This window comes from Bombina bombina, chromosome 1 (genome assembly GCF_027579735.1).
Source record: "Bombina bombina isolate aBomBom1 chromosome 1, aBomBom1.pri, whole genome shotgun sequence".
Lineage (NCBI taxonomy): Eukaryota > Metazoa > Chordata > Amphibia > Anura > Bombinatoridae > Bombina > Bombina bombina.
This window is the reverse complement of record NC_069499.1, coordinates 447312846-447329692: the sequence shown is the minus strand read 5'-3', so window position 1 is coordinate 447329692 and position 16847 is coordinate 447312846. Positions and strand designations below refer to the sequence as shown.

The 16847-nt window shown below is 37.4% G+C and overlaps 1 protein-coding gene across 2 annotated transcripts in view; it reads right to left on the bottom strand.

Moving 5' to 3' along the window:
* Positions 1 to 16847, bottom strand: part of GAD1 (glutamate decarboxylase 1) — a 170324-nt gene that overhangs the window by 137456 nt on the left and 16021 nt on the right. For both annotated transcript variants that reach the window (XM_053690083.1, XM_053690082.1), the window contains exons 3-4: positions 10349 to 10507; positions 8613 to 8855 (exon numbers count right to left, since the gene is read on the bottom strand). In XM_053690083.1, the coding sequence (XP_053546058.1) occupies positions 8613 to 8855; positions 10349 to 10507 (402 nt within the window). The remainder of the gene's footprint in view (positions 1 to 8612; positions 8856 to 10348; positions 10508 to 16847) is intronic.

Sequence of the window (16847 nt, the reverse complement as noted above, 5' to 3'; positions counted from 1 at the left end):
TAGTTATATCTCTGGGGGCTCCGGCACACCATATCTGGTTTGGGACCCCGATACGCCTTACTCTCTGTCTCCCTCTCTTCTTTTCCCTTGCAATTCCCCCCCCCCCTTTTTTTTTTTTTTTTTTTTTTTCTTTCTACTTCTTCCTCTCTCTTTATAAAGTCCTTGAATAATCTACCTAAAGGCCCTTCAGTACATGGACAGATACATGCTCCAAAGGAGCTCACCCTCCAATATGCCCCCCAAAGCTAAAGACAAAAAAGGGAGTGGCAGGACTCTGGATGTCAGCATTGACACTCCCCCAGAGAAAGGGAGCTCCTCGGGGAATAGTATGACAGAATATGCAGCGGAGGTGGCTAAAATTCTACTACCGCAATTTGATTTGATTAAGCGCGAGATTAGGAGCGAGATTTCTAATCTCACGGCCGAGGGTCGGCAGTTTTCATCAAGATTAGATGAGGCTGAAAACAGGGTGTCCGATTTAGAGGACAGGCTTAATATTCATGATTCCACTATGGATGCACATAGTAAAACGATTGTAGCGTTACAAGCAAAAATTGAAGATCTTGAGGATCGCTCAAGACGCAACAATCTAAAAGTGATTGGCCTCCCCGAGTTGCCAGAATTCCAAGATTTACTGAATTTTGCATCCAATACATTACCTAAGGCACTGTTGATTCCAGCTCCTGTCACTCCCTTTCAGATCGAGAGGGCACACAGAATAGGCCCACGCAGGGAACAAACCGAGGGCCAGAGACCGAGGCCTGTGATATTTAAATTTGTAAATTTCCAAGACAAATTGCTATATCTTAAGTACTACAGGAAAAGTATGCCCTTAGTTTTGGACTCGCATAAGTTACTACTCTTTCAAGATTTCTCCTCTGAAACTCTATCTAAGAGAAGGGATATGTCCTTTTTCTATGGTAGATTACAGAAAGAAAATTATAATATCAAAATGCTTTACCCTGCAAAATTGATAGTATCCAAAGAAGGAATCTCTCATACGTTAAATAATGTCTTGGAGGCTGATAATTTTTGTCGAGAAGCAGGTGTTCCGTAAAATACCTTGAGTCAATATTACGGGTCCCCCCAGAAGTTTTTCTGTGGTTAAAAAGTACGGCTCTGTGTGGGTTTGTTTATTGGGTGTTTTTTTTTTTTTTTTTTTCTGTCTCTCTCTCTCTCTCTCGCTCCCTCCCCGTTCCCTTTTCTGCGCCCCCGCTGCCCTTGTTCCATTGCATTCGGAGGTCTTCTTCCTCCATATGAGTATGACAATAGAAGTAGGATTTGATGGCTCTTAATATTAATTTACTTTCCTGGAATGTTGGCGGCATAACTTCCCCAATTAAACGGAAATCTATAATAAAGTACTCAGGGAAATTCAACCCCGATATAGTTTTTCTTCAGGAACTACACTTGAAACCTCCAGAAATTCCTAAACTGAAGAGTAAATGGGTAGGGGAGGTTATAGCCGCTACTTCTACAACCAGGAAAAGGGGGGTGGCCATTTTGTTGAATCGGAATCTGGAGTATAAAATAACACACACCGAAGTGGACCCTGAAGGCCGATTCCTGATTCTGGAGATTGTGATTAGAAAGATCAAATATATACTTTGTAATATTTATGGTCCTAACCAAATTGATCAGAATTTCTGGGCGTCCTTAATGGCTAGACTATATAGATTTATAGGGCGCAATTTAATTGTTGCAGGTGATTTTAATTTGACCGCTGACGCAACTCTAGATTGCTCTAAAAAGAGAGCCCTTAACAGCAGAGGTAGGAAAGTGCGCATTTTCCAGAAATTCTGCTCACAGTTGGGTTTAGTAGATATCTGGCGGGTACAGAACCCGGATGCGCGAGTATTCACATGTGTATCACATGCTCAGCAAGCTTTCTCTAGGATTGACTACTTTTTAGTGTCAGACTCGTTAATAAGCTGGGACTGGCTCACTAAGATTGAAGATATAGTTATATCGGACCACGCTGCCATCTCACTGCGTTGCAAATCTAACAGTTCGTATTTAGGGAACAAGCAGATATATTTTCCTAGATTTCTGAGTAACAATTCCAGTTTTCAAAACTGGCTACAAATTAAATGGGCAGATTACCATAAGATCAATGGTAACTACCTGGACAAAGTGGAAGTGTTTTGGGAGGCTTCGAAGGCCATCTTACGCGGCGAAATTAAAGCATATATGATACACTGGAAGAAGAAGTGTAGTCAGGCGGTTAGACAGTGTGCAAATCAAGTAAAAAACTCGTTTAGAGCATATTTAAACGATCCTAGCAGGGAACACTGGGACGCTTATGTAAGGGCTAAGGCTTTCCGTGACATCCAGATCAAGCAGAATAGTGCACTAGAGGATCTCAGAACTAAAGCTCGATACAGTGGGTTCGTAGGTAGATCCGCTAAGTTCCTAGCTAGAATAGCTAAATCTTCACCTAGGCAGGTAATCTCTGCTATTAAACAAGGTACAAAGAGGTTCACGAGCCACCCCGACATCGAACGAGTGTTTTTTGATTTCTTTCAAGACCTGTACAAATCAGAACCGTCCAAGGAAGGACAACAAATAAAATTCTGGTCGAAGATTAAGACCCCGAGACTAGCGCCGGAAGCCCTGGAAGCTATTAATGCCCCCATATCTGAGGAGGAGATCAGATCTGCAATTAAGAACGCCAAACCCAATAAAGCGGCCGGGCCCGACTCCTTCCCTATTGAATTTTATCGAATATTACAAGCTCAGGTGACCCCTATTTTGTCTAGGTTATTCAATTTTTACTTTTCAGATAATATCAGTTGCTCGCCTTCTTTTGCTGCGGCAAACATAACGTTAATCTTAAAAAAGGGCAAGGACCCGGAGCTTCCTAGTTCATATAGACCTATTTCTGTCCTTAATACTGACTACAAACTACTAGCATCTATTATAGCTTCCAGATTAAAGCCTTATATCGGGGACCTAATCCATGAGAATCAATCCGGATTCATGCCTGGCCGGAATCCTGTGCGAAACACTAGGAAATTATTAGTCCTCATTGAGTCTTATTGGAACAAACACAAGGTCCTTCATAGTAATGATATTCACGATAAGGCTATTCTTACGGTCGACGCGGAGAAGGCCTTTGACCGGGTCGGGTGGGACCATCTATTCACAACCCTAGAGAAGTTTGGTTTCTCCGGGTTTTTTCATAATTACATCAGGTTAATCTACAGTACCCCTACATCATCGGTCATTATCAACAACGTGACCTCCCAGCGATTTATTATGCATAGAGGGACCAGACAAGGGTGTCCGCTATCCCCCCTATTATTTAACATCAGTTTGGAACCGCTGGCCATACGATTACGGCAAGAACTAGAAGGTATTCTATTTGCAGGTGAAAAAATGGTCCTTCTATCATACGCGGATGATCTATTGATATGTCTATCAAATCTTTCGGTTTCGTTGCCAATTCTCCAGGATATTATTCAGGAGTTTGGTGAGATCTCCGGATTCCGGGTTAACACATCGAAATCAGAATTAATGTGGCTCTATAGACATCCATTAGGTGACGTATCACATCCCTTCGTCGAAGTCTCTCAGATTAATTATTTGGGGCTTGATATCTCCAGAAATCCAGAGGATTGGTACAAGTTGAATTACGCGTTCGGGGTTAGCCGCTGTAAAAAAAAACTGGACGAATGGTCCTCACTGCCTATCTCGTTATCTGCACGGGTAACATTAATTAAATCAATTATTTTCCCGAAACTTATGTACATATTTCAAAATATTCCGATATTCTTACACCACAAAGACATTGTCGCATTTAATAGAGCTTGTTCCAGATTTCTATGGAAAGGGAGTAAACCACGGATTGCCGTTCATCGACTCATGAACTCTAAGTTGGCCGCCGGCCTTGCACTCCCTAATATCCAGATGTATAATCTAGTGACCATAGCTAGATTTGCTTTAGATTGGATAACGGGTAAGGACCAGATCTCGGCGTCCATTTGGGAGTCGCGGGTTGTGGCCCCGTTTAATCTGAAGGCTCTATTACATTGTCCGATGACTTCTCTTCCTTCGAACATATTTAGTCTGTCCACGTTTAGGAATATAATCATAGCATGGCAAAGGTTGTGTTCCGCGTTAGATTACTCCCCTTATCTCACACAATATTTACCCATATGTGGGAACCCCAATTTCTGTCCTGGACTCTCAAGTCAGATATTTAAAGACTGGGATATGAAAGGCTTAAATACTATGAGTCAATTTCGGAGTCCTGATGGATATTTATTATCCTATACTGAAATTGTAAATAAATTCAATTTAGGGCCGCGAGAATTTTACGCCTACCTTCAAGTCAGACATTTCTTACAGGAGCTGCAAAACAACTTTGGTAATAACTGGTCTTTGGGCGAATTACAGCCCAGGATCTCCCTATATGCAGCAGGGAAATTTGGAATTTCCCCATTATATCAACTTGCAACCCAGAAAGCTTCTGATTTTCAGGTAGGCGAGATGATCACTAAATGGTCTACCCAATTCCCCGATATAGATGAGCAAACCATCGTAGGAAGTTTTAAAATTATTCAACAGAATTGGGTCCCCACCGTTTGGAGAGAATCCCAGATAAAAATCGGGCTTAAGAGGTATTTTACCCCTGGCTTGCTTTCGAAATGGTACAATGCTAGGGTCCTATGCTCCAGATGCTCGTGGATGGATGCAGACTTATTCCACTGCCTATGGGGTTGCTCCAAAATTCAACAATTCTGGAGTAAGATCGCATATTGGATGACCAGGGTCTTAAATCTGGAGCACGAGCTAGTCCCCATTGAGATTTTCTTCTTAGTGAGATATCAAGGTCGTAAAAAAAATTACCGTCTGATAAACACAATAATACTAACGGGACGCAATCTCATTCTTAAACTATGGAAGTCAAGCTCGGCTCCCACATTGGTCCAACTCAAAGCGGCGGTAGTCAGTCAATACACAACAGAGCAGTACAATATGCCCTCCCCGCACGATCAATACTTGCCCGAGTTTTTTAGAAAATGGGAGAAACTTATAAGATCCCTACCCCCAGCTTATCAGAAAAAAATGATTAAACCCTTTAGGGAATCGGCCTATGTTCTGACAAATATTCTAGCAGGCCATTTCCCCGGGAACTGGGTGGGGGACGCGGAGTGAGGGTTGGGGGGGGGGGCGATTTGTGAGAGGGAACCCCTCTTTTTCTTTTTTTTTTTTTTTTTTTTTTTTTTTTCTTTTTTTTCTTTGTGTGTGTTCTCTGTTTTGGTGTGACCTGGTTAGTATGCACTTTGTGGTATTACGGTTAATGGATGAATTTGTATCTTTCTTGATTTTATAGTGCTGGGGCAGGGTGGGGGGGAGTGGGGTTCTCGGGTTCAGGGAGCTCAGGCGTATTGGGGCGGGTGTGCCGGAGCTCACTATGCATTTCCAAGGTGGGGTCATGTTTGCACAAGTAGGCAGTAGTACAATTATAGAGACGAATTTTGGATTAGTTCGGTCTAGAAGATTAGTGACCGCCTGTAATTTGGGGTAATGTCTTTCTGTATATGATGGTCGTTTCTAGGGTTTCAGTATATATAATATATGGCTAGATACTGTAATGTTGAGATCATTAGTAATCGCTGGGTGGAGACACCCAGCGTCTTAGATGTAACTTGTTACAACACATCTGCGGTGTACTCTCTTATTTTAATGTATTAGTAATTTTTTGTAAAAATTGTTCATGTGTATAAAATTATGCTTATGTTATTACTTTTTTTTTTATACAAATAAAACATTTAAAAAAAAAAAAAAAAAAAAAAAAAAAAAAGAAAGAGAGAGGGATATAGATAGGTAAACCAATAGAAAGAGAGAGGGGTGTAGATAGGTAAACTAATAGAAAGAGACAGGGCTATAGATAGGTAAACCAATAGAAAGACAGAGGGATATAGATAGGTAAACCAATAGAAAGAGAGAGGGATATAGATAGGTAAACCAATAGAAAGAGAGAGGGATATAGATAAGTAAACCAATAGAAAGAGAAAGGGATATAGATAGGTAAACCAATAGAAAGAGAGAGAGATATAGATAGGTAAACCAACAGAAAGAGAGAGGGATATAGATAGGTAAACCAATAGAAAGAGAGAGTGATATAGATAAGTAAACCAATAGAAAGAGGGATATAGATAGGTAAACCAATAGAAAGAGAGAGGGATATAGATAGGTAAACCAATAGAAAGAGAGAGGGATATAGATAAGTAAACCAATAGAAAGAGAGAGGGATATAGATAGGTAAACCAATAGAAAGAGAGAGGGATATAGATAGGTAAACCAATAGAAAGAGAGAGGGATATAGATAGGTAAACCAATAGAAAGAGAGAGGGATATAGATAGGTAAACCAAGCGGCCAAACCATAATGGATAAAAAAGGCCGGCTCTCTAACTGTATCCTCATCTGGAGCGGTACACAAGAGTGTGACTTTGACATTGTGATAACCCATTTATTGGAATATAACCATAAAATCATATTGAAATATATATATATGTTTTTAATTTAAAAGCAGTTACACTCCACAATCAATGTAGAAATAGGAATGTGAAAAGTAAGACATACAAAACACAAAAACACTTCAGGTTACAATGAATAAATATTTGAATTATCAGCTTATAAGGTAATAATGGAGTCCTGACAGAATTTGATCTTGTGGGTCACATAGACTCATAACAAACAGGTTTGGGCTGCACAGATTTGGTTATCGAATGCTATTGTTGTTCATAATATCAGCAATAAAAATGATGTCTATAATGTTGTAGGCCAAGAATGTGTCTCACCACCCATGACACAATGCTACAACACATAGCTGATCATATGGGGAGTGACAACAATGTGTTAGTTAAAGGGGCAAATAACTGAAATGTTCTTTTAAAATTCTTAATTATAAATAGGGAAAACCCATAGCAATATACTTTTATTAAACAATGGAATGAAGAATAAAGATACTCCTTACATGTTGCACAGGGGTTGGCTAACATGCACAGGTGCTCATTTATTTCTGTCTCTTAAGAGGTCTGTCCCTGAGATTCGAAACAATGCAAAATGTGATACAAAATGACAGGTTTAAATGTTCTTAAAACATTTAGGCCTAGATTATGAGTGAAGCGCAAAGCTTTTTGCACACATCACATAATGCATTTATTACAAGTTGAAAGTAAAAAATGTGTGCATGAGCGCTAACCCCACACGTGCAAAAAGTGGACTTCAATGATGCGTGAAAAGTGGAAAAAACTTAAAGAGACATTAAACCCCAAAAATGTCTTTCATGATTCAGATAGAGCATGCATCCTCTTTAAGATAATACAAAAATACTACAGAATCCCTTTAAGTCGTTAGAGAAATTTTTGGTGAGTCCGGACAAATAAGTATGGCAATTCAATGAAATAAATATACATGTTATACTTTTTGTTGACATAAATAAAATTCCATTAAATCTTGGTAAAAAAAAACCTGCAAATTGTCTTTACAGTGCTACAGAGGACAACAGGAAGGAAAATTAAGCCTTCAGCTGTTAAAGTGGAAAATCTGTTAGCGGAGCAATTTTTCACAATGACATTCTTAGTAAATTTTCTCATTTTGTAGAAACTTGTAGCCTACGAAAGCCATTGCTATCAGTCTCAATAAAATTTCTAAATCCTAGTAAAATAATATTAAATATAGAAATATGTAGTCCTATGCACAGACTGTAACCTAAATTAGGTAAAGGTGGTTAAAATAACTAACTTAGAGAAACATCTCCAACTTGGCTATTCTCTAAGTGTAAGTCAGTTGTATAGCTGTCCTCTGCATATCCAGCTTATTCAAGTTGCTTTTTTTTTTTTTTTTTTTTTTTTTAATCAGCTGTATTGCTATTGAAAGAAGTTCACAGCATTAATATCAAGCGGATTTGTAAAATTCTGCGGATTTCAAGTCACATGCTCTTCACCTGCTGACTTTTTTATAGTGAGGACTTAAAAAACTAATTATAGAAAGCCTCAGGTGTAAAATGTTTAGCAGATACAGCTGTCAGACAATAATTACAGCAATTTACATAAAAGATAACTAAATATAATTGATTAAAATACAAACACATCCCAGTCAATGTTTTAACAATGCAATTATTTTTAGCTCTGATATTTAAAGTAAAAAGCAAAGGTGTAAAAGTCAACTTTAACTAACGTTTAACTGTTTGCAGCAATTTGTGAACATCTTTGCAAATTTAGACAAGTTGGGTTACAAATTGTCCAAACTCAGCTGTTTCCAGGTTGAAAATGTTGGTTTTTATTTTAAGCAATATGCATTTTGGTGATCAAATTGACATAAAGTTGATTTGATGTTTGTCCAACTGTTTTCAATAATGAGCTGGGGACTCAGCACTTTATTAAAAAGAAGCAATACCTACATAGACAGATAGATAGATAGATAGATAGATAGATAGATAGATAGATAGATAGATAGATGGTATATAGATAACAGAAAGATATGCAAAGAAAGAGAATGTTTATAAATGACTTTGCAGCTGTTCCCAGTACATCAGGCAAACTAAACTAAGGCCACATCTATTAGTGATAGTAACCCAATGACATTAGTAGACACTTACCTGTTCTTACACCATATTTGAGTGTATCTCTACAATCCACTAAGATTTGCTCCAGAGACTCTGGGTTGTCTGACAGCTCCAGGTTGAATCCTTCTATCCCTTCCAGAAGCTGGTGAGGATGGTGAAAGTCTAGTACTTTGGTGGATCTATCAAACGTTTTCCTTACATAATTTAAGAGAATGTCAACCACCTCCAACAAGAACTGCATGGTTGACTCCTCTCCATTCTTGGCAGGCAGTAAATCTGTAGGAGAAACAAGCTATTAGTGCACCATGTTTTAAATCTGAGAGCAGAAGATGAATCACCAAGTGACGAGTGTCTGCCAGGTATTAGGAACTTTATATATGACTGGGGCCAGGAGAGTACAAATTGTCTAGACAAAATCTAAAGTGCACTATCACACATTTCCTTGACAGCTGCAGTACTTGTTCATCATCTTGTCTCACTTGCAGCTTCCATTGCCTCACTGTTATAAACCATTATACCTATATTTCTTATTTATATACTAAAAGATAATATCTTCTTGGCACGGTAATGCAAGCGTATGCGGCTTTGCATCATCCACACTAAACTGTTTCTACATTTTCTGTCAGCTATGAACTGAATCTAATTTTATGTCATCATATCCATGATATTTGCAAGTGTTGTTAAAAGAAAATGCATCAAATGTCACATCCTGATGACTGTGATATACATTGTCATATGTAGGTTGTAATGCCCTTTAGAAATTAAGTTTAGTAATTAAATTGTTGTATTATAAAGACAATTTAAATATAATTATATATATCTATATATATATCTATCTATCTATCTATCTTTATGTCTGTCTGTCTATCTATCTATCTATCTATCTATCTATCATCTTATTTAAGTTACTAGTCAGGAGAGAAAAAGTAACTACAGCGCAAATCAGAGCCAACAAATGTTGAATTTCTTACTCATCTGGTGACATTTTTTACTAGATATGGGGTATTGGATTAGTAGAAATTATTATAAATGTCCACCCCTCTCCAGGGCTCCAGGACATTCTAATTTTAGCCCCAATACATAAGCATATAATATATATATATATATATATATATATATACACTGTATATACAGTTTTCTCTTTTTTTTCCTTTTATATTATACGTTCCTTGGTTTAAAAAACAAAAAAACATTTTTTGAGAGGCTGTTTAGTATTCAACACATTTGCATATAGGTATCAAGCCACACAGATATATTAATTTAAAGTTTTACTTTGTCTCACACTCCATAGAGAAGCCAAAAAGCAAACTCTGTAACCTAGGTTTTTAAAAAGCTTCAAATCGCCTAAACCAGTTGCTGGATATGCAGCATTTGCAGGCTATAGAATTTGCTTTTAGGCCTCTCTAGGGAAGATGACAAAAAGCACAATTTTACAGAAAAGCAAGATGTATTTAATGGCATTTAAAGTAAGGGGAATTCTAGATATCATTAGTATATTAGAACACTATAAATAATATAAAGACTATTACAATCAATACATTAAATGAAATAGTCTTTAATAGTCTATAACATTTTTTGTAAATAGTGTAACCACTACATTTTGCATTACATCAAATAAGATTATTTTATTATGATGACTTAAATGTATGCGCCATATTAACTTCTGCCAATCCTTTCTATCACACTGATAGCACACTATGATTTAGAACCATTATTTGTCAGTCTAAGACGTATTATGGATTTCATATCAGTAACGATGGTGTCCTCACCTCTGGCATAGAGATTGGAGAAGTCAGTCTCTGCTCGGCGAAACCTGGAGTCCTTTTCAATGTTTTCACAATCCAAGAGGTTCTTGGAAGACTGTCTTTCCTTGAAGGAGCTTACAATTCTGCTCCTTTCTTCCAAACTATTGTTCCTTTGCAAGAAGCCTAGATTGTTACAGGGAGCACATGTTAGGGGAGAGGACTCGTTGCTTAGCATGTTGAGGCTGGGCGATTTGAATTAGATTTAAAACAATAGATCAAATGAAAAGTTATTCACAATGCTACTAATCAGGTCAGTGCATGGACTATTTATGGTGATAATCTGCCTTCAGGAGGTTGAGCTGTAAGTGACATCAGCTGCCAAAAAAAAAAAAAGAGAGAGAAAGAGAAAACCAGCCATGCAAAGAGAAAAACGTATTTCCATCATTTGATGCAGTGGTAAATTCTTATTAAGTTGATCAGACAGATTCCACTTCACTAATCAGCCAGTGGGAATGAGATCAGGATGAGTCAATTATATCACAGCCTACAGGCAAAGTTTATGGACTGATCAGACAGATAGAGGGGTTAGTGATGGATGATTATTATCAGCAAAACTCACAGTTACCGTTCTGTTGCTAATACCCAGAGGATGGACCATAAAAACCTTATCATCTCACATAACTGCCTCATGAGGCACTAGTGTGTTATATAATCTTACATATGGCAAAGAAAATTAATGTTTGTCACTTGAAAATGGTGACTAAATATAATAATAATGTTATTGTCAATACCAGATTGTAATTGATTATACAATTAATTACATTTAATAATCTAAATTAATTATATACTATCCACAGGGTCATAAACAATAATAATAATAATAACTATAGAATTACACCAAATTAAATTTGGCTTAACCCTTTCTTACATGGAATATTTTAGGGTTTTTGAGAAAATAAATCATTACTGTGTCCTTTTGACCTTGGACATGTCAGTCATCTTCAACAATCTCAAGCTGGGAATTGTGATTGCAGCTCCCTTCGGACAAATGCTATTATTGTCTACTAAATTGTTTCTTCTTGACTATTGTTCTAACTATTGTTATTCAATGTCTTGCATTCCCTCCCAGGGCCTTTGAGGGATATTCTAGCTAATACAAGGAGAATGCTACAGATAATGTTGTTGCTAGTTGCTAGGCAACAGGATGAAGGTAATATCTCTGTTTTTAGAATTGTAGCCACAAGCAGCAGCGAGTTGATTTGCATTAGGAAAATTAGCCAAAGTGCACATTTAAAAACATAAGTTAATTTAGTGTGCTTCCTGCCAGCAAGTAATCGGAGTTGTAGTTTTGTTCCCATGGGAACCACTGTTCTCAAGTAGACGTACAGATAGATGTTAGCTAGCAGGATTAGATACAGAAGGTAAAGCTTGTGAGCTTATATCTTGTGTGTACAAAATATGTGCAATAGTATGAAGTAGTGTTATTTCTTATTTTATAATGTACTGTATAATATACATAATGGAGCCTGTTCGTGCTCATCATGTATCTGTTTTAATATAGAGAACTCTTATATACTAGGCATTATTTTTAATATTCTTGATATTTATATTGACTATTCTTCTATAACCCTTTTAGTATGCTTCTAACAATATGACATTATACATTTGTTGTTTAAAGGGACATTAAACCCAATTTTTTTCTTTCATGATTCAGATAGAGAATACCATTTTAAACAACTTTCTAATTTACTTCTATTATCTAATTTGCTTCATTCTCTTGATATTCTTTCCTAAAAAGCATATCTAGATAGGCTCAGTAGCTTCTGATTGGTGGCTGCACATAGATGCCTCATGTGATTGGCTCACCAATGTGCATTGCTATTTCTTTAACAAAGGATATCTAAAGATTGCAGCAAATTAGATAATGGAAGTGAATTGGAATGTTGTTTAAAATTGTATTCTCTATCTGAATCATGAAAGAAAAATTTGGAGTTTAGTGGCTCTTTAAGCTTAAAATTGGATTCACCCATGTATTTAATTGATCAAAATGAAAGAACTTTGCATCATGCATTCATTATTTATTTTGCTTGCTTTGGCTAAATGCTCCACAGAGGGTAGAAGTCAACTCTGTAACTTTTGTTTGCTGCAAAATGTGGCCAGAAAGAAAGAGAAGATAAACATAGAGATTCTGTATCTGGCAGCCAAGGCGTTAAGCATTAATAGTTACTAACTCAATGATGTTCACTGACTAATTGTACAAAAGAAAATATACATATGAATATAATATATGGAAAAAGTGCTGGTATGTAAAGATAGCGTTATAACAGGGTTTTTCATTTGTAAAGCCCTTTGGAATATTATATCTATTACAGTAGAGAATATATAAAAGTTCAATTAAAAAAGGGACATTGAAGACATTTATATATATACTAGTCCTAAAGCCTGTGTACACGGGCGAAAATCCCCATTTACTTGGATTCCCTCTCCCTCCCTCTTTCCCTTCCCTGCCGCTCTCATTTCCCCGCCTCTCACGCCCCCCCCCCCCCCCCCCGTTGTCTGATCCTCACTGACTGATCCTTATTTGTGGCCAGGTATGTTTATCTCGCGCTGCAGTCTCTACAACGCATGACTGCATTGGATATATATACAGGGTCGGCTCCAATGGGGTCATTGACGGACAATGCCTGCCCAAATGGAATGCTCAAAAAATAATTTTGTTATTGTATAAATAAGTGTGTCATAATTCTGGAAAGGTGGTAACCCTAGTTATGATACCAGTCACACCAAGTGGGTATTAACACAGCATATTGTATGTGTATCACTTTCTCAGTGGAATGATGCTGACCTTTTACAAGCAAGACGCAGAAACTGTTCCCTGCACAATGTGTGCAAACCACACTCTTACAGGGAGACTGTATAGAATAAATCTCTTACACGCAATGCGCCTTCACCTAGGGCAGCTATGACACATCCCCAAACTGTAAACGTTCTCAAAAAACTTTGTAAACCAGTCACTCAATGGAAACAATTCACAAATGATACCAGCAACCACTCAGAAAATTGTGTACATATCAATCATGGTGTGGGTGTTCCCATTATAGTGTGTATATAGCAGTCACACGCAGTAGGTGTTCCCAGCATAGCGTGTATATAGCAGTCACACACAGTAGGCGTTCCCATTATAGTGTGTATATAGCAGTCACACGCAGTAGGTGTTCCCAGCATAGCGTGTATATAGCAGTCACACACAGTAGGCGTTCCCATTATAGTGTGTATATAGCAGTCACACGCAGTAGGTGTTCCCAGCATAGCGTGTCTATCTATACCAGTCACACACAGTGGGTGGTTCCTTATACAATGCCAACCTCTTGCCAGTCCATATGCGTGTTGTGCTCAAGTTACAGTCCAATGCCCGCACTGGGCCAGCAAAACAAGCAGTAGGGGAAGGAACCCTTCGTATCCGACAGCAGTAGCACACTAACTAAGGGAATGCTTCCACTTTATATAAACATGGCGGCCCTCAGAAGCATACACTGGTTGCTGTATCACAGTAAGTCCCAAGCTTTTCTATTTACAATATTATACAGTGTTAACCGAGCTTTGATCCTGCTCTGTGCCCGCATTATATACCCACCGGGCAGGCGGGCAGCACTCGCTCTGAGCCTGTGACTGGTTTCCTGAGGCTAATATATCTTCACGTCACACATATTTTATGTTGTTTACTAACATTACCAGCTGATTACATTAACCAGTAGTTTACTCTCTAATGCATTTGCTTGAAATATCCACTATAGTCTCAGTGCAGTATGGATTAAAAGTGCTTCTGTCAGATGCTTCTGTTGCGAGTGTATTTGAGTAGAAACACTGATGTCACTCTGTGTGGTAGCATTATTTTATTTCTCTTGTAAGGGATGTCCCCTCACTCTGCTCTTATTTTGACTCTCATACATGCTTTGTAAAAAATGCGTGCCCCCTCGTGAAAAAAAAATGCCCCCTCCCCCATTTAATTAGTTCTGGAGCCAAGTCTGTATATATATAGAAGGCCAAAATGTCACTTGCCACTTCTGATCCCACCCACACCACATCCACTACCTCACACCCTCTTTGCATATGTTTAGCCTTTGTGAGACACCTTATTGTGCAGTCATTTATAATATTGTTTTTATTTCATACCATAAATTAAATAATGCTACATACAGTTAAAAAAAAAATAAAAATAAGTGGATAGCAGTTTGCAACATCAACTAGGGGTTCTAAGAAGACAACCGCTGGATAGAAAAAGGAAGTTGTTGAACTGAGAGAATGTAGACTGTGCTGACAGTCATAAAAGGTCATAGCAGACCAGAAGATTTTTTTCAATAGTTATCATCTCTCCTGTCTCTCACTTAAAGGGACAGTCTTCTTAGTTTGTTTTATTGTTTAAAAAGATAGATAACACCTTTATTACCCATTCTCCAGCTTTGCATAACCAACATTGCTATATAATAATATACTTTATAACCTCTAAATCATGCATATTTCTAAACCCCTGCAGGCCACCTCTTATCTCTGTGCTTTTTATTAGCTTTTTTGTACAGCCAGACAGTGCTGGTTTATATGTGCCATCTAGATAACATTGTTCTCACTCCCGTGAACAATAATAATCGTTAAGAATGATTAGTGTTATGCAAGAACCAGCTCTGATTGGCTAAAATGCGAGTTTGTAAAAAACAATGAGATAAGGGACAGTTTGCTGAGGCATAGATACAGGTAATCATATAGGATAAAAAGTATATTAATATCACAGTGTTGGTTATGCAAAACTGGGGAATGGGTAATAAAGAGATTATCTATCTTTTTTAAACAATAACAATTTTTAAGTAGACTGTCCCTTTAGCTATCTTTCCCCACTCCCTCCTCTCTTCAATCTCCCTTTTTACCCTATCCCTTCTCTCTCAGGCCATATCTTCTCTTTACACTCTTTCTTTCCCCTCTCTAATATCTCTTCATTCTTTCTTTTTTCTCTCCACTCTCTTAACTCTATCTTCTCCACTTTCACATTTTCCCTACAATCTCTCTCTCTCTCCCCTTGTTTACCTTCTTTACCTTCTCAGAAGTAGCAGTCTAAGCACTAATGGGGTCCTTACAGCCTTAGAGGAATAACATATCCTTGCCCTTTCATGGATACATAATATCCCTTTACATAATATTTTTAGCACATGGCACATGGCTGTAAATGTTGCAATAGGAGTGTTGTTGATTCAACATTCACTCACTAACTTTTACTCACCACCGTTAAATTTCCATGTACCAATGGGCTAGTGGGAGAGGGAGAGGGAATGTAAAGAGTGTAAATTTTGAGCCCTGTTTATATATATATATATATATATATATATATATATATATATATATATATATATATATATATCAGTATGTATAATCAGTGTGTATGTATATATATATATATATATATATATATACTGTATATATATATATATATATATAAATAAATAAATATTTATATATATATATATATATATAAATATACATACACACATATATATATATATATATATATATATATATATATATATATATATATATATATATAATAGTCTGTATTATCAGTATTGTATCGCAAACTACCTACATATAATTGTTTTAAAAGCGTTGAAATTATAACTGTGTTGATGATTTGTAAAACTACCCTAGTAAGTATATGTACCTTGTCTCCTTTAAAGGGACAGCCAACTCCAAAATTGTTATTTTAAAAAAAAAAAAAAAATAGATAATCCCTTTATTAACCATTCCCCAGTTTTGCACAGCCAACATGGTTATATTAATATACTTTTATGTCTGTGATTACCTTGTATTTAAGCCTCTTTTGACAGCACCTGATCACATGGCTATTTATTTATTATCTATTGACTTGTATTTTAGCTAATTTGTGGTGTCATCCACAACCCACAGGCGTGAGCACAATGTTATCTATATGGCCCACATGAACTAGTAGTCTCCTGTTGTAAAAAGCTAATAAAAAAAGCATGCAATGGGGGGGTGGAGCGAGCTCAGAAGCCGAGTGGTCCCATATTACTTCAACTCCGCTGAAATCTTACATAAATTTGACTTACTGACCACCAGGCTTAGCTCACAACCATTATATGGGGTTTACTAACCCCTGTAAATACCGTTCAAGAGTTTTGACCACAGGAGGACATTCTGAGAAAGAGAAAGTCAATACTTCTTAAGACGACTTATATGCAGATAGGCTGGAATGGCCATCTTCTTATCCACGTGGCAGTCCATCAACACTTGGACAAACCTACAGACTGCCCTGCACACACAGAGCTGGAATAGCAATAGTGGATGTATGGTCGACATACACTACTAGGTAGCTCTGCTCCACTTCAGGAGCAATAAGATGGTCTCATTACAGCCAAGTTTACGCTCCCTTCGATTCACACGGCACGGAGCAGTGTTTACCGCAATTGCATAGTGGTGACTCATTCATTTTACTGGGATTCACAACTGCTTAACTCAAGCT